The sequence below is a fragment of the Pseudorca crassidens genome, chromosome 14 (assembly GCF_039906515.1).
Source record: "Pseudorca crassidens isolate mPseCra1 chromosome 14, mPseCra1.hap1, whole genome shotgun sequence".
In the NCBI taxonomy this organism is placed as follows: domain Eukaryota; kingdom Metazoa; phylum Chordata; class Mammalia; order Artiodactyla; family Delphinidae; genus Pseudorca; species Pseudorca crassidens.
Genome location: NC_090309.1, coordinates 1,024,181 through 1,050,706, shown reverse-complemented (window position 1 = coordinate 1,050,706; position 26,526 = coordinate 1,024,181). Strand labels below are relative to the sequence as shown.

The window sequence follows — 26,526 nt, the reverse complement described above, 5'->3', positions numbered from 1 at the left end:
TGCCGCCCTGCTCCTCCCACAGCCCCAGGCCTGCAGCCGTGTGTTGTGTGTCGGGCCCGCGGTTCCCACGGCCCCCCGCCCCCCTCCTGATGCCACCGTGAACCTCCCGGGCCTTCATTCCAAACCACTCCTGGCAAAAAGCTCCGAGGGTTGAAACGTGTGTGGTGCTTAGGTTAGCGATGCAAGTCTTCATCTTCTAGCAGCAATTTTGTCACGAGACACATGGTACACGGGAGCCTGTTCACGTGCGCACACTTTACAGACCGACAGCGGGACAGGCTAGGGTGTGTCTGCGCAGCCGGAGCCGCAGGACCGGAGGCCCTGCTGTCCTTCCTTCGTTTCCTTCGGGTGCAGCCACTCAGGGACTCGGACGCGTGTCTCTACAGGGTCTGGGTGGTTGACTGGACGTTCTGTGCTCAGAATCGCTGTGGGTTTCTCTGTGACCTACTCCTGCCCAGCAAGGACTCGCCGTGTCCTCACGTCAGGCGTCCAGCGCTTCCACTGGAGGGCGTCCATCGCTTCCACTGGAGAGCGTCCGTGATCGACGTGTCACGCGTCATCCTCCTTACAGCCCTTGGGCATTCGATGTCCCCGAGGCAGTGTGTTCTTGCTTGTGACCCCCTGGGCCGAGCTCTTGGACCTGCCTGCGGGGCACCACTTTCTCTCCCACCGGCCGTGGAGACAGACGCTTGTTTTTACACCTTTGCCAACACTTGCTATTGTCAGACTTTTCAGTGTTTGCCAACTTGGTGGGTTGAAATGGCATCTTGTGTGCCTTAATTTGCAAATGTCTGATAACCAGTGACCAGTGCTGCTGAGAACCCTTCATGCACTTACGCACCATTTGTGTTTGTCTTTTATTCAATGCCTGTTGGAATTACCCGTCTTTTCTTTGAAGACAGGTAGACTGTATTCATCTAGTGTTTACTGCCACTGTTCTCAGCAGTTTTGGACACACTAACTGTTCTAATCCTTCCCCGTGAAGTAGTTTCTATTATGGTGGTGCCTGTCTCATAGGTGAGGAAGCTGAGGGGCAGGTGGAACACCTCACCCGACCCCAGCAGGTGCGAGCAGGGCAGGGACAGCTCCTGGCACTCTAACCACTGACTCATTTATATGTTCTGGGGGCTAATACTTGCTTCCGAAATGTGTTGTAAATATCTTCTCCCACCTTGTGCATTGTCTTTTTCCTTTCTTTTTAGGGTCCTGTGATGAAGGGAAATTTTCTTAGTTTTAGTTTTTTTGAACACATTTTATGGTCAGTGTTTTGTGTCTTATTTAAAAAGTCTTTTCCTACCTTAGGTCCTTAGATTAGCTACTAAAACTTTCATAGTTTTGCTTTCCACATTTAAGACTATAATCTGGTTGGAAATAATTTCGTATATGGTATGCGGTAGAGGACCATTTTCCCATGTGGATAATCCGATGTTGCCAACACCCGGCCTTCCCCTGCTGTCTGAGGGCGCACGCTCGTGGTCACCTCTCTCTGTGTGGTGCTGTTTCTGGACTGGCTCAGTCCCCTCCGTCTGTCTATTCCTGATTCCATTATGTTTTAATAATTACTATAACTTCCTTAAAGCCTTGATGTCTAGCAGGACAAGGAACTTTGCTGTTCCACATGAATTTTGAATCAGTTTGTCAAAATCCTGCTGAGATTTCCATCGGAAGTGCATTTGAACCATGCACCAGTTTGAGAGAAGATTACAGCTTTTCTGTAATCTGAATATTCTGAATCTTCCTACTCAAAAACATAGTATTCCTTTCCATTTATTTAGGTGATCTCTAACATCTTTCAATAAGCTTTCATAATACTCTCCATAAAGGGAATGCACATTTTTTGTTAAATTTATCCTAGTACCATTTATAACAGCAACAAAAATACGAAGTATTTTTAAAACTTATGTGCTCTGCTTGTTGACCGTGTATAGAAAAACGAGTGACTTTTGCATATTAGTGGTTGTATCCAATAACCTTTCCAAACTCTTACTAACTCCAATAATTTCTGGCTGGTATTTTTGGGTTTTTACATAGACAGTCATGTCATCTACAAATGAGCATAGTTTTGTTTCTTCCTTTCCATCACTTCTCGTCCGTCTGACAGCATCTCTGGTGCAGTGCTGGATAGGAGGGATAGAAAAGCATCCTGGGCTGGCTCGTAGGCTTAAAGATAATGTGCTCGAGATCCCCTGTGAAGGACTATAGTAGTTGTTGGGGCTCTGGTGATGTCCTTTGTCAGGTTAAGGAAATTCTCTTCTGTCTCAGCTTACTAAGAGGTTACTTTAAAATCATAAGTCAGATTTGGATTTTATCAAATGATTTTTCTTTAACTTTTGAGATGACATTGTTTTTCCCTTTCAATCTTCAGTGTGAGAAATGCGTAATCGTCCTACATTAAACCAACCTTATATTCCTGGAGTCCCCAAGTTAGACGCAACGTCCTGTTTACAGACCTCGGTGGAGGCAGTTGGCGAGCCCTGAGTTGAGATGCTTGGCCCTCAGGGCAGCCAGCACGCTTCTCATCTTTGCTTCCACGAGCGGGGGCTCTTGGTGGACTCCCCTCTGAGCGTCACGGCCTACCTGCTGCCAACCTCAGGACGGTTCAGCAGAAACCTCGTGGTGAAAACCACCATGGTGCTTGCCTCTCAGGGCCCCTCTGTTGGCCACTGGCTTTAACCCTCCGTTTCCTGAAATCTGAGCAAGGTGTTTCTTCTTCTGTAATTATGGATACTTGCAAATACAGTGACGATCTCGGACAGTCTGGTACAGTGGCCCCTGCGTGCCCAGTGTTATCAACATTTGCCAATCTTGTTTCATATCTCCCTCCACATTTTTTTTGGAGGGGGGAATCTTTTAAAGCAAATTACCAAATTCTGTTATTTTACCCCTAAACAGTTCAGTGTGTATCTGTGACAGATGAAGTCTTTAAAAAAAAGTAACCACAGTTCCATTATCACATCTTTCAAAATGAATAATAACTCCCTGATACCAGTCCATATGCAATTTCCCTGATAGTGTCTGAAATGTCTTTTCATGATGGTTTTGTCTGAAATAAGGCCCACACATGGCACAGGTTATGTCTCTCCCATTTCTTGTCACCTCTAAAGGTCCCCACTGCCTCTTCACGCCATTGATTTGTGGAAGAGACCTGGTCATCTGCCCTGGAGAGTCCCCCATTCTTTTTTTTTTTTTTTGCGGTACGCGGGCCTCTCACTGTTGTGGCCTCTCCCGTTGCAGAGCACAGGCTCTGGACGCACAGGCTCAGCGGCCATGGCCCACGGGCCCAGCCGCTTCGCGGCATGTGGGATCTTCCCGGACCGGGGCACGAACCCGTGTCCCCTGCATTGGCAGGCGGACTCTCAGCCACTGCGCCACCAGGGAAGCCCCTAGAGAGTCCCCCATTCTTGACTTTGCTGGTTGCATCCTGTGTTGTTGTTTGTCGTGTTCCATCATCCCCTGAATTTCTTGTAAACTGATTAGAACAGTTTGTTTACCTACCTGTTTGTGTTAGTTTTTTCCAAGAACGCTTTGAGGTGGTGCTGTGAGCCTCCAGTCCCAGCGATGCATTTCAAAGACAGTGCGTTCTTTCATCTACACTGTAGTTGTTTCAGTGAGGGGGGTTGTCCAGGGTGCCTCTGCCACGGTACTAACAGAAAGGAAGTCCAGAAATGGGGTTTGGGAATGGGACACTTCACCACATGAGGCTCCCAGCTGCCCACCATCATGCGGCCTGGCAGCATGGCTCTCCTCGCCCCCAAATCTCTGTGCATGTGAACCGGAGAGACTAATGTAACTTTGGGGGCAGGAATGTGACGGCGCCTCACATGGGCACAAAACGTCCTGGGAAGACACCTCTGTGTGCCAGGCTCCTCTCCTTCCCAAGGCTGCTCCTCTCCCTCCTGGTTCTCTGCTCTCAGTGGCGTCTCTGTGCATCTGTTTGCTACTTTACCCCCACCCAGTGCTCGCCAGAGTCCCCAGTTTCTAGGCCGAGTCACTGGCAGACCCCCACCGAGCTTAGTGGATCCATCTGGAGATTTCTGAGGAAAGAGTAACTCTTGGGGAAAAGGCTTTTGCCGTGAGGCCAGGTCCCCATGAGGCCCAAACAGTGGGGTTGATCAGCAGGCGGGCTCTTTACTAAGACTTTTCCAGTGGGTGAAGATCACTGGGAGCTTTGCCTTGAGAGAAGAAACCAGTGACCCCAGAGGTCAAGACTAGAACCCGTGCGTGCTCCCGCCCCCGCCGCTCTGCCTTCCCCGGGCTCCTCCCGAGACGGTGGCTGTTCCCCGTGCGTCTGGGGCACGGCTGCCACCAGCTGCAGCTTCAGGGAAGCTTAGGCAGAGAGGCTCAGAGCTTCCCGGGCTGCATGAGGGCAGCGCTCAGCCTCATTTACAGCCAGGACGTGAGAAAGCAGAGGAAGGGAAAACACACCGCAGGAGCCTGCACCTCAGCGCCCGCCCCCCCCACCCCACCGGCTCTCCCATCTTCGGCGGTTTTGTGGTGTCTGGAGCTCCGCAAACAGAAGAAGAGGGATATGTGACAGTGAATGGCGTCCAGGGGTCTCCCTGGCGAGCCTTCAGCTTTGGGTCCAGTGGGTTCTCGGATTACCAGTCACTGAACCAGGCCTTGAGAAGGGGATGCCTTAAGGTTCTTGGCCCTTAAGAAGTGTTTAATTTCGTCCGGAGGAAGCAATGGTTAAAAGATTTTCAAAGCAAGTATGTGATGAGCTGCACGTGGCCTGTACCAACTGGCTGTCTCCTCCCGCTCCGGGCTGTGGAGTTTCCCTGATGGAAAGTGCCAGAAAGCATCCTCTGCCCAGCTTCTGTCACATTGGAATGTGTGCGGTCAGCCTGCCCAGCTCGGTGTGGGTTTGATTTCAAATGTTACTGTAAAACTAAAGAGAAACGGCAGACTCCGCCTTGTGCCATGTCTCTCTCTGTCTCTTTCCTTACTTTGGTCGTTCATTTTCTCATCTTGGCGTATCTCAGAAGTATCAAGACTTTCATCCTGTAGATTTTTCAAGTCCTGTAAGCTTTGTGTGTCTTATCATATAAGTAAATGTTCCGTCTTCATCACAGACTTTGTGAGAGGGTGCCCGTGTCCGCCTTGCCACTGTTACACGCTCGGTTCCTCATGCGGTACCTGTACAGAGGAGTAGCCAGGAATTGGGTGGGTGATGGATGGAACAAGGTGGATACGTCAGATCTGCACACAGACGCACAACAGATGCCACCACCCCAGCCCCATCAAGATGTGTGTGTGTGTGTGTGTGTGTGTGTGTGTATGTGTGTGTGGACAGGCTCTGTGTTGGGGCTGGGAACCCTCTGGAAGGATCTTTGAGTCCCTCATCGCTGGTCACTAGCACCTTGGGCAGTATTTATCATGGGAGCCCCGATAAACGCGCTGAGTACAGGTGGTGCCGAGGGTCAGCTCGTGGCCCAAGCCCATGCGAAAAGCCAGGGATTAGGAATCTTCAGTGTCTGTGGTTGACTTTGGACCAGAATCTACAAAGGACTCCTCAGCTTTTCTCTTGAGCACAGGAAGGTGCTCTTTCCAAGATGACAGAAGATAAACCAAAAGGCCATGCTGTACGCCTGGAGCTCCACTGCCCTAAGCATCGGGAATCATGACGCTGAGATCTCTCCATACTGAGCATGCACCCTCCTCCTGCCCCCCGGGGGGCTGGGCCGAGCAAGGGCCAGGAATTGGCCATCACGGGAGCCCGAGTTTGTCATCAGTCACAGCCACCCAGCCGCTCCTGCCTCTTCCTCCCCTTTTCTCTCTGCCCTTTTGCTTCATAAAGAAACAGACTTGAGGGACTTCCCTGGTGGTCCAGTGGGTAAGACTCCACGCTCCCAACACAGGCGGCCCGGGTTCGATCCCTGGTCAGGGACCTAAAGCCTGTATACCACAGCTAAGAAGTCCACATGCTGCAACTAAAGATCCTGCGTGTTGTAACTAAGACCCAGTGCAGCCAAAATAAATAAATAAATATTGTAAAAAAAATTCCATGTTTTTTTTTAAAAAAAAAAAGAAGAAAGGAAATCGACTTGAGTGTGAAAAGAGGACTTCTCAAAGGCGGGCCTCACCAGGCCTGCTGCCCGTCCTCCCCGCCTGGAGTGTGTCCCCAGAAGCTGCAGGCTTCACACCCCTCCAGGGTCTCCCCCGGCCCCTCCAAGGTCTCTCCCTCAGACTGAAACTGTGAAGCCCGTGCTCGCTGACTCTCCGATCCTCTTGCTGGCCTGCTTGGTCCACAGGGCTCACTGTCTTCAATGTGCCGCAGGTACTAAAGGCTTATCTTGTATATTTCTCTCCCCTTCTGAAATGTGTGTTCCCACGGGGCAGAGACGTTTTCTATTTTGTTTCTGACGTGTAAGCAGTTCCTAGAACTGCGTCTGGTACATGTTAGGCGGCCAGTGTACACTCAGCAGGTGAATGAATATGAACAACAGTTCTTAAGAGTCTTTTCTTAAGACTCTGGGAGGGACTGCGGCTCCCCGGCCCTCCCTGCGGCCTCGTGGCGATCTGGGCCCGGGCAGGACTGGGGCTGAGCCGTCCACACTGAGCTGCGGGTGCCTGTGGGGCAGCAGCGGGTCCAGGACGGTGACTTTGCTTCCAGCTGCAGCGAGAAGATGGTGTGATGTCTGTCGACCCTCCGAGCGCTCCGGTCTGGCCTGTGTTTTGGCCGAGGCTGACTGTAAACAGCAGCAGCAGAGACTCTTTACCAAGAGGGCTGCAGCCTGGAGCCCGCCTCGGCCTGCCTGTGCCCTGCCCGCTGTGGCCCCCGTGGCCTCTCTGGGCTTGGGGTGGGGACAGCCAGTTACCTGCCGTGTCCCTCGTGCTGCGCTGTCCCTGTCTCACAGGAGCGCACGCCCTATAGCGCCGAGTCTGGTCTTGCGGCAGGTGTCGTGAAGGCCGAGCCCGTTCCCCTGCGCCTGCAGCTCAGCTCACATGAAGGGCAGCTCCTCTAGCAGGAGCAGCACAAAGCCCCTGGACGGCGCCGCTGAGCCCTGCCCGCCCCCAAGACTATGTGGGAGCGAGGCAGAGCCGGCCCACCAGCAGCCCACCCCCCCCACCCCCCGCCCCCGCGCACGGGGCCCCAGGCTCCCTTGGCTCAGCCCCTGCTGGACGGAGGCGGGTGCCTCCAGTGGTGCTGGGCTGCCTTTCTCAGCTCTCCCTGCAGTGCTAAGCGGGCTGGGCCGCCCACGGTGCGCAGGACCTGCTTTAATCTGCAGGGCAGGAGGTGGGAGCGTCTGCCTCTCTGCTCAGTGGGTCTCACAGCCTCCCAGGGTCAGCAGGCGGTGGCTCAGTGCCTGTGTGGGTGGCAAGGAATACCACGCTCTTGAATTTTACATGGTATGTTAATTGTGTCCTCACCAACGTTTGGAAGCATTTCCTGCCATGCATAATAAATGATCGGAAACCGCTGGGTTCCTTTGAGCTATTCTCGTGGGGGAAAGAAGGGTGAAGCCAGGCCTTGGCGCGGCAGCCAGCAGAAGGCAAGTGCAGCCTGCCTCCCCTGCCCCATCAGCGTGGGAGTGCTGCACGGCAGGGGGCCCTGCGCCGCGAGTGTAGCCGAGCCTGGCTGGCTGGAGCGGCCACCTCCCCGCGTCTGCTTCCTGGCAGGTGCGCCACAGGAATGGGCACTGGCGCCCAGGGTCTACCCACTTTCACTCTAAAGTCACACGGGAGCGTGAAGGCGAGAAGGGACTTCCCGTGGGCACGACAGCACGTAGCTGGCTGGCTCTCTAGCACTCAGAATATGTTTGGAGCAAAGCTGCACCAGGAAGTTTCCCCCTTTCCATCTTGTAACTGATGCTGCCACGTAATACCAAAAGGTGATATGTCGGGGAGTTCCCTGATGGTCCAGTGGTTAAGACACCACGCTTCCACTGCAGGGGGCACGGGGTCCGATCCCCGGTTAGAGAACTAAGATCCCACATGCCATGCGGCGTGGCCAAAAAAAAAGAAAAAAAAATTGTCCTCATTACATTTATCGGCTAAGGTCTTTGTTTCCACAGAGCTCGCCTGTGTATACGTTTTGTGTTCGTGTGATACGGACAAGTTTGGAGGACACGTCCCATCTCGCTTTCTGACACCAACATGTAACCACGCACCGGACTTGCTGCTTCCAGGCACTCGTGTGAGCGACAGAGGGATGTCCCCTCGTTTAGGCTCACAGGATCCCTGGGAGAGAGGCACTTTAAGATGTCCATTTTGCACATGAGGAGACGAATGTGGCAGAGCCAGGCCCTTAAACATGTTGATGCACAGCCACCCCCAGACTCCTCCAGGGCCTGGGATCTGCTCTAACGCGGGCCTCCCTTCTGGCCCTCAGAGCTGGATTCCGAAGGAAACTTATTTTGTTTTAAACCTGGATATTTACAAACACCTTATTTTTCCCTTACCTTCCTGTATTACTCTTTTTTTTTTGGTAGCATTGAAACAATGATGTTTTAAAAAGTATTTAAAGATAATGTGGTGTTTAGTGTGGGCTGAAATAAGGGCCTAAAAGGAACCTTCCGGAAAAAAGGACAGATGCTGATGGGAAGCCTTTGCTTTCCTTCCTGACACCCAGGCCTTCTTCCAGGGTGGTTGGAGATCCTAGTGCAAGGACCCTCTTACCCCATAAAGCAGGTTCTGGTGAGTGGACTTCCCGCAGGAGGCCGGGTGGAACGTGTCGGACATATGACTGGCTGAGCATCCCTGGATCGAGGCCAGAGCAGTCCTGGGGCTGGGGGGAGCCCCTCATACCCCGCGGGGAGCACCTAGGCATGCACACCACCAAAGAGACCCTTCCAGGGACTCCGTCACACTCTCCTTTGGTAACCACTGTCCAGAATGTGACTAGGAGCTTCTCCCAGTCAGCCTGCAGTATAGGCATGTCTTCCCTGAAAGTGGAAAAATGAGCAATTCTTCTCTAAACTGGATAAATGCAAACACAGGTGTGGACCCTCCCGGCCTAATGGTCAACGATCCACCTTTCCTTTTCCTTCCATGCTAAACAGAGAAGGATCAGGGCTCTGTTGGGGGTCCCCCTCTCTCCGATGTGGGTGGTGGTGAAGAGCTAAGCGTCGGCCCCCTCTTACCCAGCCCCATGACATCCGGGAGCTGACTTGCCTCTTAACTTTTCTCACTTAAAAAGTGGTAGTTATGACTCCTACTTCAAAGGGTTCCCGTGAGCAGTAATCAGGTTACCTGGCGTGCGTGGCTCGGGGTAGCAGCTAGATAAGCGGTCGCATTGTTCTCAGGGGCAGCGTGAGTGGCGGGTGTGCGCTGGGCTTGGGAGGCAGACCGCCTAGTGCCCTCACCACCTCTGGGACCCGGGCAAGTTACTGAAATGCACCGTGCCTCAGCTTCCTGCCTGCAGAGCATCAGTAACAAAGGCCAGCCTCATAGGGCTGCTGTGAGGGTCCGGTGGGTTGTAAGGGGTGCAGCCCAGGTGCTCAGGAGAAAGCGGCCGGTCCTGACAAAGAAGGGGTGACAGTGACTGTGAGTCAGGATAAAGGGGGTCCTTTGGAAGCAAAGCAGGGGAGAGAGGGTGTCACACAAGGGTTAGCCTTTTCTGATCTGACTTCCATCCGATGCGATATAGAGCGGGCCGTGTGCAAGTGCCGGGCCGGGCCGTCCTCACTGCACCCATCTGACTTGTATTTCTGGTGGAGAGGTGAGCTCCTTATTGGCCATCTTCTATACTTAGAAGCGTCTGCCTTTTCTAGGACCATGTCCAGGCTCCTGGAACACTTGTTTGCCTTAGCATCCTCTACGAATCTTCTCCCTAGAGGCTTCTCCATTAAGAGACAAAAAGCTCCCTACATACCACCAGTTTTAGCCTCTTGGTGTTCCTGGGAAATGCGGGAGGATGGATTTGATGACCTCTGGTGGGTGAGCCAGGGCTGAGCGGAGAGCCTGCTCCGCACGTGGCTGGGTGCCCTGCTGCCCTGGGATGAGGGGAGGCTCGGGCTCTGAAGCTGCCCGCTGCTCCCCTTGACCTCCTACCTCACCTTTCCATACTTGTCAGAAGAACTGTGATTTTTGTTGTGAACCGGGCGTTACAGAGCACTCCTCCCCCTGCGGGTGCGTGGGAAGCAAAGCCCAGCACCGGCCCAGGGTCTGCCGCCAGTCCTGTGGGGCACGTGAGGCCTCCTGGGCGGGGACGGGCGGACAGTGGGGCGGGGCAGCCCCCAGGGACCTGCAGCGAAGGTGCATGGGGAGCAGGGGCTCCTGGGCGGGGAACCTGGCTGTCAGCCCTCGCGCTCCCGCGCGGGAACCCAACACAGACACAGGGCCAGCTTGGAGGTCATCCTGGGTCGGGTCATCCCGCGTGGGGGGCGGGGTCCGCGAGGCTGGAGAGAACCCAGTCCGCCTTGCATCCCGCATGGGCGGCCTGCCTTGCGCCGCTCCTGGATCTGCGTGTCCCCTCCGCCCTGTGGCTGGCGCCCACGCGGGACCAGGCGCCTCTTCGTGGAGCCGATGTGCCATCCCCTTGGTCGGGGGCGGGAGCGCAGGTGGGCACTCGCCGTCAGGCCGCTCAGGGACATCTCCGCGCTCCTCCGTGTGGAGGCTCCGAGGGGCCGTCGTGGGGAGGAGCTGAGCCCGGACTGCCCGGGCCGCCAGGATCTGAGGCCACCCCCCCCCCCCGCCCCAGAGACTGCGACACGAGGGTGCCTGAGAGGCTTCTCCCGCTGCGTCTCCATCAGCGCACACACTGACCGGAAACGCGGAGATTGCGGTGGACACAGGCCGGAAAGCGGCCACCGCCACCAAGACAGACCAGAAACGGGGAGCTTGCCGTCGACACAGAGCGTTGTGAAGCTGTGTCGGCCGGAATGCGGCAGGCGTTCTCTGGTCCTGTGGGAACTTAGAAAAGCCGGTGCCCAGGGACACAGCGGTGTTGTTGGGAGCTGCCGGCACTTTTGACGCCCGCGGGCCTCAGTGGACTTGGGATCGGGCCGGGCCCTAAGGGAGCGCACCGAGTAGTGGTGGCCCTTTTCGTGTCACGGAATGAAGGCGACCATGTCGCCGCCAGCAGTGTCCCCGGGGACCCTCATCAGCGTGAGCCCGAGCCCGGCCACGTGCGGACTGTCCAGTGTGAGTGCGCCCGCTGTCTGGCACAGTCATCTTCACTCCCAGCATTTCCACGAATGTGGGCCGTAAACAGCTTCCAGAATACCAGGAACATGGGCGAATCCGCTACCAGGGAGTGGAGCAGAAACTTGAGAAGACAGCCTTGGCCCGAGTTGGGAACAGGAAAAAAAAAAGGTGAAGAAGAAAAAGAAAGATACGTCTGTTCTTTAGGCCTCCTGAATCTCACTGAAACACGAAACTCAGCTAAAGGCAGCTTCTCGCCTCGTGGTCACATCACAGGGCAGCCCTTGGTGGGTCCTCAGCCCGCCTGCGTGGGGACACATTGTGCGCTTGTCTCAGTCGCATGTTTCCGTGACCTTGTGGGTGGGGGATGCTTTACTCCCTGCAGCACAGAGCCTGGTGCGGCACCTGGTGCAGTGTGCTGTTCTATAAATTCTCGGAGAAGCGAGCGTCCAAACACGAGGAAGGAAGAAACCATCAGAATGAAAGGGTCGAAGAAAGAGCTAGGATCCAAGGGTAGCTTTTAATAAGAAAAAGGGAAGAAGGAACTTGAAATGTAACCAACAAGAAAAGTGAAGCCCAGGGACCTCCCAGCTGGAGTGTGAGATAGTGACAGCTTCATTACAGGTGAAATTTGTAAACTGGGAGACAAACAGGGATGTTCTGGTTAAATACATTATTAACACGTGCCTTTTCAGGTAATCGTAAGTCTGAGAGTGTCCGTGTTAGAAGGAAAGTATGCGTGTGACAACCTCCACGGTGATGTCAGAGTGAACGGTTTGGCTTGAAAACTGCTGATGAGCATAGAAATCATAAATTGCACCTCACATTCCCCGGATTAGTCAGGATACAGGCCAAGCTGCTGATGAGAAGATCCCAAAACATGGCGGCTCAATCAGGATAAAGTTTCCTTTTTGCACGTGACATCCAGGCTGTACTCCACAGCGTCATCTGAGGACCCGGGGCCTTCCCTCCTTTGCTTGGAGTGTAATCTTGGTGGAAAAGGCCGCCCCCACCATGCTGTTAAAGCCACAGGAGCGGAGGGACAGGAATTGGCATTTCCTTCTAAATGGCGTTACAGGGGACTTCCCTGGTGGTCCAGTGGTGGGGACTTCGCCTTCCAGTGAGAGGGGTTCAGGTTCGATCCCTGGTCAGGGAGCTAAGCTCCCACATGCCTCACACCAGAAAACCGAAACATAAAAAAAGGAGAAGCAACGTTGTAACAAATTCGATAAAGACAAAAAAAAAAATGTCTTTACCAAACACACCGCAGGCTAGAATTGGCACAAGTCCCTGTCGCTTGTCTCCACTGACTGGAATTTTGACGTGTGGCCAAGCCTCCTTGCGAGCAAGGCTGGGAGGTGGGGTTCTTAGCTGGTGAGCTTGGCCCCGGTTGAAACTTGGAATGTTCTCCCCGACAGGAGGATCAGGTGGACTCGGGGGACAACTGGCTGTCTCTGCTGCCTCCTCAGATCCCGCGACGCTTGGTTGATTGGCGCTGGGCGCTCTCTCCCTGGGGCCCGCTCACGCTGCAGGGACCTCACCGGGCTGTGTCTCCCCAGGAGGCCAGGCCCCGGGTCTCCATCTCCAAGCCTTCGCTCAGCCTGGCTCCTCTTTGAATGATCACTGGGATTTCCGGTCACCTGGGCCCGGCTGGTGTTAACAACAGGATTTAGAGCTGCATGGATCCTGGACCTCCCGACCTGGGAAAAGTCCTTCCAGCCCGAGGCCCTCAGCCAGGCCCTAGTCTGGGGATTGGCTTGGCAGCCCACAGGGTTATCCCTTCAGTAGGTGTTTTGAGCGTGTGCTCTGTACCGGGCCAGGGTCAGGGATGCAACAGCAAGTGAAAGCAGGTCGTGTCTGTCCTGGGGGCAGATAGTCCCGGGGCCCCCACTGGTAACACGTGTCGCCCAGGGAGCAGCGTGGGAGGAGAACCGGTACGTCCTTCGGGTCTAAAGGCTGAGTGAGTTCCTTGTCCACACTCTTCACCCCAACTTGCTGGGGGTTTGGGCAGTGAGACCTGGTCCCGGGCAGTGCCCTCGGGAGCCTCGTGGGCAGCCTGGTGCAAGCAGGGCATCTGTAAAGCCCGCCTACGTGTCGATCCCAGTGAGACAGAGCTGGGGCTGCTGTGCACGCGTGAGATCCCCTGGCTCCTCCACGTCCGAGTCGTGAGCTGTGAGATTGACAGCATCTGTCTTCATTATCACGAACGCCCCACGGGGTGGCTGTGTTAATTATCCTCTAGGCATCCCAGTTGCACTTTCCTTTCATTGTACTTTGTTTCCTGAATGTCTCAAGCCTCCCGAGGGGGGCTCCATGGCAGTGTTCGACTGGGCGGTTCCTCCGAGGGGAGTGCGCGGTGAGACCTTAGAGGGCCCGGCTGCAGAGACCCCGTGGACGTCCTCAGCCTGGGCCGGGGGCTGCTCTCAGGGGTCCTCTGGCTGCTGCCGTGACGTCTGTGGAGTCTTCCCTGTCAGAGCGTCCGCCTGCCCTGGGCCCTCATCGTGCACTGATCTGCTCATGTCATCAAGGTCTCTGAAGGCTGGAGGTGCTGAGAGCCACCCGCTCTGAGCGGGGCCGGGCTGAGAGGGCGGTCCAGGGGCAGCTGCCCCTCTAGCGGCGTCTCTTACTCTTCACTCCCAGGAGCGCAGCCCGAGTGTTTAAGAGGCTTCCGCTCTCTCCGTTTGCGCCGGCAGAGGCTGGTCTTGGCCGTCTGGGGCGGGGGTTAGTGAGGGGTGTCTCCCACGCTGCCTGTCTGCGCCCGCCTTCGCGCTCTCTCGCCGCTCCTGGTCCGCTGCCCGCGGGAGCCTCAGTGGCGCGGCCGGAGCCGGTGAGGTTGCCTGCTGGCTCCCGCCCCGCGCTCTGAACTCGGGGTCAGGGCGGCTGCCTGAGGCTGTGGCAGAGGCCGGCTCCTGCCCCGCCCGGGAGGTGACTGGCGCCTCTCCTCCGCTCGCCCCAGGCTCGGTCGGCTTTTCTCAGATCCAAGGCACGCGGCTCCCAGCGGTTGCCGGGACACATCTGTCGTCGGCCGCTCTCTCACCCGCCTCTCTGCTCAGCGTGTCTCAGGAGCGCCCGGGGCGGCCGGGCAAGCGCTGCGGCCTGTTCTGGAGTCCCTGGTCTAGCGGGGGCACCACGGTGGGCGGAGGGCGCCCTGCGGACCCCAGGGCCAAGGCGGGAGAGGGGAGAGCCGGGCGGTGGGGTGGAAGCCGGGCGCGCGGGTCCCCGGAGGGCCCTGGGCGGCGGGGGTGAGGCGCGCAGGGCTAGGCAGGGGTGTGGAGCCTGCAGTTGGGTTGACCTGAGTCACCCCGTGGGAGGGAAGTTGGAAGCGCAGAACTTTGAGGTCACAGCCAGCCTAGAGGCTGGTAGAGGCCGGCCTGGGAGGCCGGGGCCCGCACGCGGGCCGGCTCGGGGCGGGGGGGGCCGTGCCCGCTCTGCAGAATCGGCGGAGGACAAAGCCCCCCGAAGGTCCGGAGTGCGGGCCACACGGGCCGGAGCCGGGGCGGCACCTCGGTGCCTTGCCGCTGACCCTCCGTGTGTGCCCGCGGCCTCTGTGTCGGGGCCGGTGGGGTGGTGGGCAGGCCCGAGTGGAAATTCGGCGTCCCCTGCACGGGGCGGCGTGGAGGGGTGCGGGAGGGCGTGGCGGCGCGGGGCCCGCAGGCGTGGAGGGTGGGTCCCGCCCTTCTGCTCGCATTTACGCCCCCCCCCCCCCCCCCCGCGCTGGCCTCCATCTGTGGCTGTGAGAGCGGCTCTCGCGCGTGGCCCTTGCGGGGGGGGGGGGGGGGTGATGTGAAAGGATGCGGGGGGTGCGCTCGCCGAGCCCACGCTCCCGGGCAGCAGGAGATCCCCCGACCCCTCTCACCGTGATGGGTGTCCCAGCTTCTCCAGGGTCACCGGTGAAACACGCCCATTGCGAAAACAAAGGCTTCTAGTTGTGATGGACTGAAAGTTCACTTAGGACGAGGAAGCTCCTTTCTTTTGGGAAATTTAACCTCAGGGGCGGGGCGGGGTTCAGACGGACACTCAGCCAGGAGCTCTGGGTGGGCCCGTCCTGAGCACCCACCTCCCAGTATGACAACCAGAAATGTCTCCAGGTGTTGCCAGATGGGGAGGCGGTGTGTGTGGGGGGACCGAATGTCCTGATGGAGCGCCGCCGGCAGGGCTCGCTGCCCTCTGGCCATGGAGTCGCGTGGCTCTCTTTCTCTCCTGGCCATCGCTGTCCCTGAGCTCGCCCGTCGTGCCCCCAGCACAGAGCTGGCTGTGGCTTTTCCCGCTTGGGTTCTTCCAGGAAAGCCATCTGTTGCTGCTGTGGCCCTGGCTGGTGGTGGCCGAGTGTCCCTCTGCCGCACATCCTCTCTCCACTGCCGTCCCGGGTGTTGCGGAGGCATGGGCGCAGAGGCCGGCCTGAGTGCTGTCGTGTCTCCTCGGAGAGCCTCTTGTATGCAGCGGCTTCGGGCTTCGTGCCTCTGTGTAGGTGGATTTAAGCACCAGAGGGATCCCTGGCCGGGCAGCCCTGGGGAGGAAACATGGCCTCTGTTGGGGAGCCATTGGGTGGGGACACAGGGACGAGATGAGGCTCCGTGTGCTTTTCCTGGCGGGCAGCTTACCTTTGACAAGGCTGCTCAGCTGAGCGGAACTTGGCTGCTGCAGAGAAGGGGGAGAGAAACCCGGACCCCTTGTTGCTGAAGAGCAGGGAGCCCAGGGCTCTGCTTGTGGCCGGATGGCAGGTCAGACAGGTGGGTGGGTTGGCTGACCTTTGACAGGAGGGTGGGAGCATCCCATGACCTGAAGAGGATCCTTGTCTCAGGCTCTTGAAATTGTACTTGTGGACGAGGCTGCCGTGGCCTCAGGAAGCTGGGAGCCGTGGCGGGTGGGGGGCAGGGGTCCGTGATGGCTGGAACCCCTCGTTAGAGCTCCCAGCCCTGGGGGTCCCTTGTGGACCTCGAGCCTGGGCCCCTGGCTGTGAGGCAGTGACGTGGGAGGGTGCAGTACGGTCCTGCAAGTCTGTCTCCTCAGCTCGAAAAGCCCCTGGATGCACGTTCTGAGTTGCCGTGGAGGTTCAGGGAAGGGACGCTGGCATGGTAGTTGTCGGAAATCTGGCGGATAGAAATAGCACCCAGGGTATGACAGGTCAGCACGGAGTAGTGAGTAAAACTTTCTGGAGCCAGAGCCCGGGCGGCAGGATTCCGTCTCCTTCCGGCGAGGGGTCCTGTCTCTCTCTGCGCCTCGAATGAAGGTCTCCCAGCACCCTCCTCAGCGTCCTTCCAATGCGGAGCGTGGCAGCCCGCGTGGAGGCCCGCGGCCTGTCGCGGGACCCTCTGCAGACCCCCTGTCCCACAGGGCCTGGCCCCGTGTTCCTGGGGTGGGGGGCTGCTCCCTTGAGGTGTCTCCCCAACCTGGGCTTTCAGACTTGGGGGCCCCTCAGACCAGGTGCCAGACGGGCCGGGTGGGCAGCTGCTGAGTAACCTCTATGTTCTGCTTCCAGAGCCTTCCCCAGCCGTCCCCCAGCAAAGCCCTGCACAGCTGCGAGGGGAAGGAGCCCGGGGACCTCAGGCTCAGCGAGGGGGACGTCATGGTCTTGCAGCACCGGGTGGACGAGCGCTGGTACCACGGCCTCCTGCCCGCCAGCCACGTCCAGGGTGTGCGGCCTCTGCCCCAGGCCCCGCCCCAGGGCAAAGCACTCTATGATTTCGAGATGAAGGACAGAGACCAGGACAAGGACTGTCTGACCTTCGGCAAGGTAAGGTGGGTTCCAGCGCCGCCCTTCCGCCGCAGCCCCTGCAGGGAGCCTGGGCGTAGCGCAGGGCCCTCCCTGTGCCTCCCCGTGGGGAGAGCAGTGGTTTCTCCTTCCTGAGGGTCTGCCGGGTGGAAGGAGAGGGCACCCAGCCCCACAGGCGTCTGCAGGTAACGGGAGCGGGACCCTCGTTACCTGAGTCACTGTGTGTCCAGGGCTCATGGGCCCTGGGAGGGGGCTTGCTGGGGAGACTGTGGCAGAGACCCCTGCAGGTCCTGGGAGTGGGAGCCGGGCCCAGAGGCCAGCCCGTCACACCCTCTTGGAGAGCACAGGAGGTGGATGCGTGTGCTTGGGCCACTTGAGGTGGCCAGTGAGGCCACGGGACCCGCTTAGTGACAAACCAGTAGTGTTTCCCGTGCGCTCGTCCCGGGGTGCGGGTGAGATGTGGAGGGGCCTGGTGTCTGGCCTGCCGGCCTCGGGGGTGCAGTGTGGAGAGGACAGAGGTGGCGGCCTCAGGCCTCGTGAATGTGCCTGCTTCCTGGCTTCCTCACCTGCTCCCACCCCAGGGCTGGGAGGGCAGGGGCGCCTGGAACTCTGGAACACCTGCTTCTCCCCGATGGCAGTAACGAGTTACGTCATCGATTGATTAATTACATTCATGACTGCCCGCCAGGGTCCCCGGGGAGAGGTGGGAGCCTGTCTTCCCGATGTTGAAGCTGTTGTAGGAAGGGGGACCCCTTCCAGGGCCCAAGAGTGGGCTCCTGTCTAACGCTCGGAAATGAACTGTCCGAGGAGACGCACGTGCTGATGGAACAGGAGACTTCACGGCGGGGGGAGCGCCCGGGAGGAGGGCAGCAGGTGAGGGACCCAGGAGGACTGCCCCACCACGTGGCTTGCGGTCTCAGGTTCCCTGGTGATTGGGTCTGTTCCCGGGTTGCCTTTGGCCGGTCATCTTTCTCGGCCTGTATTTGGTCTGCGTCAGGGCCCTTCCTGGTGGCACACACATCTCTCAGCCAAGATGGATTCCAGCGTGAGGGTTTCTGGGAGGTTGGCAGAGCTTATTCTGGGCTTGCGGCGCCTCCCTCCTTCGATCCCTCCCAGATCCTTCCAGCCGGTGGTAGCGTGTTAGTTCCGAGTTCCCGTCATGATCTCCTGTTGTGAGAGAACTCACGCAAGTGGTTATTACTGTGCCTGGCTGGCACGGTGGCTTTGGTCGGCGGCTCCCTAGCAGAGCACAGCGCTAAGAGGCTGCGTCGCTCGCCCGAGGCTGGCACGGGCCTGGCCCTCCTCCGTCCTCGTGTCCTGTGTCTCTGTCAGTCTTTTTCCACACGCGGTTGTCAACACAGAACTGGGTTCCAGCTCAGATCCTGACCTTGGAGTGCACGTCCAGCTCACTGTGATTCTGTCCTCTGCTCAGAGCAGAGCTTGGCTGCGGTGCCGAGCTGTTCGCAGGGCTGTGAGCACCGTGCGCTCCATCTTGAGCACAGTGGCCTGTTCTGTGCAGGCTGTCGCAGCTGCTGTTTATGTCTTGTTCCGTTGTTCAGCCTGACGACGAATGATCTGTTTTCATTCAGGGTTTCAACTCTTCCCTCTTCCTTCTATCAAGGCGTTCTGATGCTAATTCCAGTTGTCATCTGGCCCTGCAGGTTCCCTGGACGCAGGGTCAGGCCTCCCCCTCCCTTGCTCCCTCTCCTCCTGAGTGAGGCTGGAACGCAGGCTGCAGAGTGTGAGGCCAGGCGGACAGAGCCCCTCGTGCTCGCCCCTCTGCCTAGCCCACCCTGAGGGAGACCCTGGGCCCTGGTGCTCTGTGCCGTCACTCAAGATCGAGAGCAGGGACCCAGCCACCCCTCAGGGTCGATCGAGGCCTTGTAAGGAGGCAGACCCGTTAGGGGCTGACAGGGACAGGGAGAGACACAGGGCCCTGCTCACAGCCTTGGTGGCGGGAGGCTCCCCCAGCGGACACATGCGGGGCCGGAGCAGCCGGCGTCTCCTGGTGAAGGCCTCCCGCTGCGTGCGCGAGCGCCTGCTGGGACTCTCAACTCCAGGGCGAAGACCACAGCCCACTGGACGGGGACAGAGGGGCACCTGCCTGCGCATCCCACTGGGAGCTGTGCTGTATCCGGGGAGCCTGACTTCGGGTGGGAGAGGCAGGAATGGCAAGTCCAGGGGACAGTTCCTGAGAGTGACGGGCTGTGCGAGTCACCCAGGAGGTGTGCGGGATATCTGGTCAGGAGGTGGTCAGTGTTTGGTTTTCAAAAGAAACGTTAAAGCCACCCTCGTGGGAGAAGTGAGAACTCGGATGGCTCGCTGAGACTCGTCCTGTGGTGGGCGCTGCTGCCACTTGGCGTCCCGGGGCGGGGGTGGGGGTGGGCAGGTCCCGGCGCCCTGGGCTGTGCGGGCAGCACTGTCGAGGTGGGTGGTCCTCAGGGCCCCCCGGGACCTGACCTTTGAGCCCATTTTGGGGAGCGGAGGTGTGGGGGCTGCTGGGCCACGCATCCCTCGGGCTGCTCTACCAGGGCTTGCTTTCTGTCTGTGGATTAACCTGCAGGGCTGGAGGCCCCTGGGTGTGATTCCGGTGAAGACCGCGCTTTGACCCCCCACTGTGTTCACACAAGCGTTTCGCCGGTGCCCCCCCCCGCCTTAGGTTAGGGCGCAGCCCCCCCGCCTTAGGTTAGGGCGCAGCCCCCCCCGCCTTAGGTTAGGGCGCAGCCCCCCCCCGCCTTAGGTTAGGGCGCAGCCCCCCCCCCGCCTTAGGTTAGGGCGCAGCCCCCCGCCTTAGGTTAGGGCGCAGCCCCCCCCGCCTTAGGTTAGGGTGCAGCCCCCCCCGCCTTAGGTTAGGGCGCAGCCCCCCCGCCTTAGGTTAGGGCGCAGCCCCATCGCCCGAGCACCTCTTCTTTCTCATCTCTCCCCTCGAGACGCCTCCAGCCTCCGCATCCCCACACGGCAGCTGAGGGATTCCCTCCACCTGCCTGGAATGCTGGTTCTCACAGCCTCTGTTTCGTCACCTGAAGTGACCACATGGTCCGGGCCAGCTTGGTTTTGCCTCCCGGGAATGTTTTGTTGTTTGGATATGTTCCCTTCTGGACTCAGCAAGGGAAGCAGCGGTGTCTAAAGTCCACGGATGGTGCTAACTTACCTTTAAAAAACTTCACTGTGATGGGATTGATGAGGTTTAAAAAGGCTTGAAGAATGTGCATCAAAGCAAGATTTTTACCTTGCTGTCAGCTTTTGAACAGTCCTGTTAAAATTGCATTAGTTAAAGTCATTCTAAAACCAAAGTCTTTGTTTAATTGAAGAAGAGAATGAATAATTACTTCTTGTAAAGCAGCTATAAAAAGCACAATTTATAACTTCTTAGCAGTCCCACTCCAAAAACCTGGGCATGTGCGGATAAAAAAACAAAGGGGACAGTGCAGCGTCCCTGCTCTGTCAGCCGGTGGCTCCCAGCTGTCCCCCGAGGCCCGCGTGCGCCGTGCCTTCCACGTGACGGGGAGGGGCTGCGGTCAGGGGCTGCTGGGTGCAGGGACCTTGCACTTGGGATCCCCTGTGTGGCCTCAGCCCTGTGGCCTTAGGAGCCCACGTGTGTCTCATCTCAGAGCCATCTGCGCCTGCCCTGCAGCAGAGACTGGAGACCCGCCATCACTACACCGGCTCCTCGGAGAGGACACAGGCCCCGTGGGCACGCGACAGCCCCCTGCTCGTCCTCATCTCACACCCTCCCACCCGCCCAGCCCTGCACGGCCGGAGGGGTGCTTTGAGTTGGCAAAGCCCTTTTCAAACACCACCAGCTGTCCTGACTTGGGCAGACTTCCCTCCTGCTGGTGTCACCACAAGACCCTTCCACGTGATCCTCTTAACACCGCTGAGTGTTTAACCGTCCGTCCCTGACATGGGGATTCTCTCCTTTGTGAATGAACCTAGCATTAATCCCAAACTATGTTCTTCTGATTGGAGGACAGACGTAGGTGGTTAGAAATCAAATGTATTTGAGTTTTGGACTCTAGAGTGAGACGGGTTCAGATTGTGACACTTTCACTTTTATACGGTGATTTGGGGACATCAACTTCATCTCTGAGTCTCTTTTTTGATGATAAAATGGAGTTGATAGGATTCAATGAACAAAGGCATTTAGGGAACCAACCTCAAAATAGGCACTCAGCCATTTCTGGCTTCCACCCTCGCTGGCTTCCTGCTCTGTCAGACGCGCGTCACTTTTTGTGTTGGCCTGGGACGCTCGTGGCGGGGGAGATGGGCCTCCTGCACACACCCCCGCTGCCTGGAGCTGAGACTCTGCGGACGGGTCGCCTGTACCTGTATTGTCCCAGTGGCTGCGTCTTGCAGAGGCTTGCCCAGCGGTGTGGAACCCCTGAGCCCTTCTGTCAAGGCCGCCGTGCCCATCGTGGGCAGCCCAGACCCACTGCATGTCCTCTGTCCTGAGGGGCAGTTGGGATGCTCTCCGGGCTGGAAGACTTGGGGACCTAGCGACCAAAGCGGGTGAGCCTGAGGGAGCAGGCAGTGCTGCATTCTGCTCGGGCTGGGCGGCTCCCGGACCCGCCCTACAGCTGGGCAGCAGCCTGCGGGCTCCTCCATGGAGGCGGCTTTCCTAAGGGGACCAACCCCCCCAGAGGCTCAGAGCAGGTTGGGCTCTGAAGACTGTCCCTTCTCTGGGCGGCAGGCGGGGTGGGAGGAGCCCTCCCAGCCCCCAGCAGCGTCTGGAGCTCAGCTGCGGTGCACAAGCCAGGAAAGAGGGCACAGCCCAGCAGCCGGGCCCTTCAGAGCCTCCCCTGGGACCCCGGAGCCATCGGGGGAGTCTTGTGCTGTGTCTGCAGCAGAAGGTGCAGGGAGTTTGTGAGCTCTTTCCTTTGGGATTTTCCCTTTTCTCTGGGACCGGAGTGACCGGCGCTCTTTCTGCGGCTGACAGTGAGGGACTGTCAGGGATGGGGCAGCGCGAGGTGGCCGCGGCCGTGGCCCGGCTGAGCGGGCGTCCGCACTGAGCGGACAGGCCGCGTGGCCACGTTTCAGAAGGGCCATCCTGGTGTCTGCCCCTCGGTGCCTCTTGGAAACCACTTGGTTGCAGTAAGAGGAGCGGAGGCACAGGGAGGCCCCCGGGAGGGCAGGCAGCCGGCCCGTGTCCAGGTCCCGTGCGTGTGATCTGCCCCACGGCGCGTTTAGGAAACTGTCAGGCCCCAGAGGCTGCTTCACTCGGAGCTGCTGCGGGAACTCTCCAGATACTTTGGGCCAGGCCTTCGGAGTGTGAGATGTACCTTTGACGTGGTGTTGAGGACCGTGCACTCCGCCAGCCACGCTCTGCGGACTTCTGGGGGGAAAAAGACTCCAGCCCCCTGGCAGGTCAGGGAGGGAAAGCCTCAGGCCTCGGCTTCCTAACAGCCCCATCTGTTTGCAGCTCGGCTTTCCCCCCGGTAGGAATCACATACGAACACCGGGGAGTTCGGTGAGTTAATCAGAAATGCAGTTAAGGCCCCTTTAGGTGGTGCCCGACTCCTTTGCAAGTGCGTTGCCCACTGAGCCTGGGAGGGAAGGCGGTCCACTCCTCCCATAACCACGCTGTGTTCAGGGTCGCGCGGGACCGCCCCAAGGCCACCCACTTCCAAGGGAGCTCTGCTGCTGGGCCCTGGCCTTTGGTGTCCCTCAGAGCTTGGAAACGGGGGGATGGGGAGGCGGCACAGGGAAGGCCCCCACCTGCGAGAGGGAGACTGCAGAGGAGACTGTAGGTGAAGTTGTCGTGCGTCTGAAAGTGAAATGATGTCATGGGAGCAGCTTTTGTCCAGAAAATCCTTCATGCTGCCAGATTGGCCCAGACCTTGTCTGCCCCGCCGCCATCCCTCGGAGCGTTGTGGTGTCCGGAAGAGGCCCTTTGCTCCTCCGCGCCGGGCAGCGCTGGGGACCCAGGGCACAGGCCAGCCTGCCCACTGTCCGTCCACAGCCTCGCTGGCCCTCAGCCAGGCCCCGTCACGCTCCACGTCCCTGGCTGCTTCCCTCCTGAAACAGGAGAGTTGAGCACGAGGCAGAGACGGCACGGTATGGCAGCAGATCCTGCAACGCGAACTCCGCGGCCCGGCCTGGAAGGGTGTGCGGACCTGGACGGCGACGGCCCAGCGCAGAGCTCCCCGCTCGTCCGTCCGTGCGGCTCGGGCCCGCCCTGTCGCATGCAGTTAGGGTTTGGGGGGGGCGTGTTTCTCCGCATTCCCAAGAGGCCGCAGAGCATGTGCCTCCCCTGTCCTTGTCCTTGTGAAAGCACCGGCCCCGGGGTTGTGAAATACGACCGCACGTCCGAGGCCTGACGGGGATCCAGGCATCACTCTCCCGGTCACGTGTGGACGGCGGGAGAAGGCGTTGACTGCAGGGCCGCGGCATTTGGTGCTGGCGGCTCTGCGGTGCTGCCCGGCGCTCAGCGCTGCCCCCCCCCCCCCCCCCCGAGCTTGTGTCCCTGGTGAGAGCTGGGTTAGCGGCAGAGCAGAGGGCGGGAACCCGTCCTCCGCGACCTCGGGAAGTTAGTCACTTGCTGGTGTTCTGGGCGTGGCTGCCCGCTGCACAGCCCGGCCTCCCCCCAAGCTGCGTGAGCTGGAGAGGAGCGTCTGGTCCTGCCGCGTCCTCGGGTCCCGGCCCGGATTTGCGTCTGCTCGTGTCGCGGCCTCGCCGGAGCAGTTTGACGTGACTGGGCTCGGGAGCCACGTGCTGCACTTGCCTGCGGGGGGGTGCCGAGCTTCCCGTGGTGAGGGGTGCTTTCCTCCTCGTGCCGGACACCTAGGCGATGCCCGGGGGGTGCTGCTGAGCTGGGGGAGGCCTAGCTCGGCCCCTCGTGGCCCTCGGGTGACGACAAACTCCCCGGCCTAAGAGACGGGGTCCTTTGGGGGCAGCTGTCCCTTACTTGGAGCTGTGTCTGCTTCTCAGTCACCGGGACCTCCTGGTGGCCCGCAGTGAGCTGGGATCCTCAGTGCAGGGTGAAGGCGCGGCCCCTCCTGGCCTCCTCAGCGCAGGCTTGGTGCCCCCTTCTCTGGTTTGCTGTGCTTCACACTCCTCACCTCGTGTCGGCTTCCTCAGGATGTGACGTCCCTTTAGAGGTGCATCAGGGCCACAGGCAGGATTCAGGGGTGCCGTGGCTTGTCCACGCCGGAAATACTGTGACCTTAAAACAAGCTTTTTATCTAAGTATAGTGTCATGTACCGACAAGTGTGTTAATCAGAATTATGCAACTTGGTGGTTGGAAAGAATATGTCCTATAATCACTACCCAGGAGGGAAATGGTGGGGTGCCAGCACCCCAGCTTCCCTCCGTGTCTTCTAACACCGTAGATGAGCATGTCTGTCTTGAACTTCCAATAAACAGATGGTGCAGAACCTACTCACGTGTCCAACTTTGTTTCCTCTCGATGTTACGTGTGTGAACTGCACCTATATTTTGTGAGTGCTATAGTCTGTTCACATTCATCAGTCTGGGGTACTTTTAGCTATTTTTTTTAAATAGAGTTTGGGGTTCATGCCTGAACTGCACAGAAGGTACAAGATTTCCCGATACTCGTGCCCCCCCGCACATGCACAGCCGCCCTGTTATCCACACCCCCCACCCCAGATGGGACATTTGTTACAACTGATGAACCCACATTGACACTTTGCATTCCCCAAAGCACATAGTTTACATTACTATTCACCCTTGGGGTTACGTATCCTATGGGTTTGGGCAAATGTGTAATGACACGTATGCACGTGTGTAGTATACAGAGCAGTTTCACCGCCCTAAAATCCTTTGTGCTCCACCTGTTCCGCCCTCCCTCCCCCCAACTCCTGGCAGCCACTGTTCCTTTTACTGTCTCCACAGTTTTGCCTTTTCCAGAATGTCATATAGTTGGAATCGCACAATCTATATAGCCTTTTCAGACTGGCTTCTTTCACTTAGTCATATGCATTTAAGGTTCCTCCCTGGCTTTTCATGGCTTGATAGCTCATTTCTTTTTAGCACTGAATAATATTCCATTGTCTGGATAGACCACAGTTTATCTACCCGTTAACCTACTAAAGGACATCTTGTTGCTTCCAAATTTAGTTGCTATGAACATCCATGTGCAGGTTTTTTGTGTGGATGTAAGTTTTTAACTCCATCGGGTAAATGCCAAGGAATGTGATTGCTGGATTGTATGGTAAGAGTGTGTTTAGTTTTGTAAGAAACCACCGAACTGTCTTCCAAAGTGGCTGCGCTATTCTGCATTCCCACCAGCGGTGATGAGGGTTCCTGTTGCTTCACATCCTCACCAGCGTTTGGTGTTGTCATTGTTCTGCCTTTTGACCGTCCTAATAGAATGTAGTGTTATCTCATTGTTGTTTTACTTTGCATCTCCCTGATGACATACGATGTGGAGCATCATTTCATGTGCTTATTGCCATCTGTATGTCTTCTTTAGTGAGGTGTATGTTAAGGTATTTGGCCCATTTTTAAATCGAATTGTTTGTTTTCTTATTGTTGAGTTTTATGAGGTCTTTGTATATTTTGAATAGTAGTCCTTTATCAGATGTGTCTTTTGCAGATATTTTCACGAGTCTGTGGCTTGTCCTTGTATTCTCTTGACAGCGTCTTTCACAGAGCAGAAATTTTTAATTTTAATGAAGTCCAGCGTATCAGTTCTTTCTTTCATGGACCAGTCTTTGATGTTGTATCCAGAAGTCATCGCCAAACCCAAGGTCATCTAGATTTTCTCCTGTGCTGTCTTCTAAGAGTTGTATCGATTTGCATTTTACATTTAGATCTGTGATTCATGTTGACTTAATTTTTGTGAAGGGTGTAAGGTGTGTGTCTAGCTTCGTTTCTTTTTACAGGTGGGTGTCCAGTTGTTCTGGCACCATTTGTTGACGAGACTGTCTTTGCTCCATTGTAGTGCTTTTCCTCCTTCGTCAGAGATCAGTTGACTACATTTATGTGGGTCTATTTCTGGGCTCTCTGTTATGTTCCATTGATCTGTTTTTATATCCTATCACCAATCCCACACTGTCCTCAGTACTGTAGCTTTACAGTAAGTCTTGAAGTCAGATAGCGTCAGTCTCTATGCTTTTCTGTCAGTGTTGAGTTGGCTATTCTGGGTCTTTTGCATCTCCATATAAAGTTTAGAATCAGTTTGTCAACATCCACAAAAAAGCTTGCTGAGATTTTTATCGGGATTGCATTGAATCCAGAAGTTGAGAGGAACATCGTGACAGTATCGGGTCTCGCTACCCATGTACGTAGGTCATCTCTCCACTGGGTTCGTCTTTGACGTTCTTCACCAGAGTTTTGTAATATTCCTCATGTAGCTCTTGTACTTATTTTGTTAGATGTATACCTGTTTCATTTTTTTTACATGCTAATGTAAACAATATTATATTTTTTAATGTCAAATTCCACTTGTTCATTGCTAGTACGTAGAAAAATATTTAACTTTGATATATTAATCTTATATTCTGAAACCTTGCTATAATTGCTCATTGGTTGTAGTTTTTTGTTGATTCTTTCAGATTTTCTACATAGACAATCATGTAATCTGCAAACAAAGACAGTTCTGTTTCTTTCTTCCCAATCTGTATACCTTTTGTTTCCCTTTGTTGTTTTAATTGCATTTGCTAGGATTTTGACTATGATATTGAAAGGCTGTGGTTAGAGGGGACATCCTTGCTTGTTCCTGATCTTAGGAAAAGCTTCACGTTTCTCACCATTAAGTATGATGTTT

General features: G+C 57.0%; 1 protein-coding gene across 4 annotated transcripts in view; it reads left to right on the top strand.

Moving 5' to 3' along the window:
- Positions 1-26,526, top strand: part of SH3RF3 (SH3 domain containing ring finger 3) — a 204,713-nt gene that overhangs the window by 82,892 nt on the left and 95,295 nt on the right. For 3 of the 4 annotated variants that reach the window (XR_010934294.1, XM_067703971.1, XM_067703969.1), the window contains exon 2: positions 16,565-16,819. The exons of the other annotated variant lie outside the window; for it this stretch is intronic. Coding sequence is in view for 2 of the 3 variants with exons in the window: in XM_067703971.1 (XP_067560072.1) it covers positions 16,565-16,819 (255 nt within the window). In the remaining variant the exon portion in view is untranslated. The remainder of the gene's footprint in view (positions 1-16,564; positions 16,820-26,526) is intronic. 4 annotated transcript variants of the gene reach the window in all.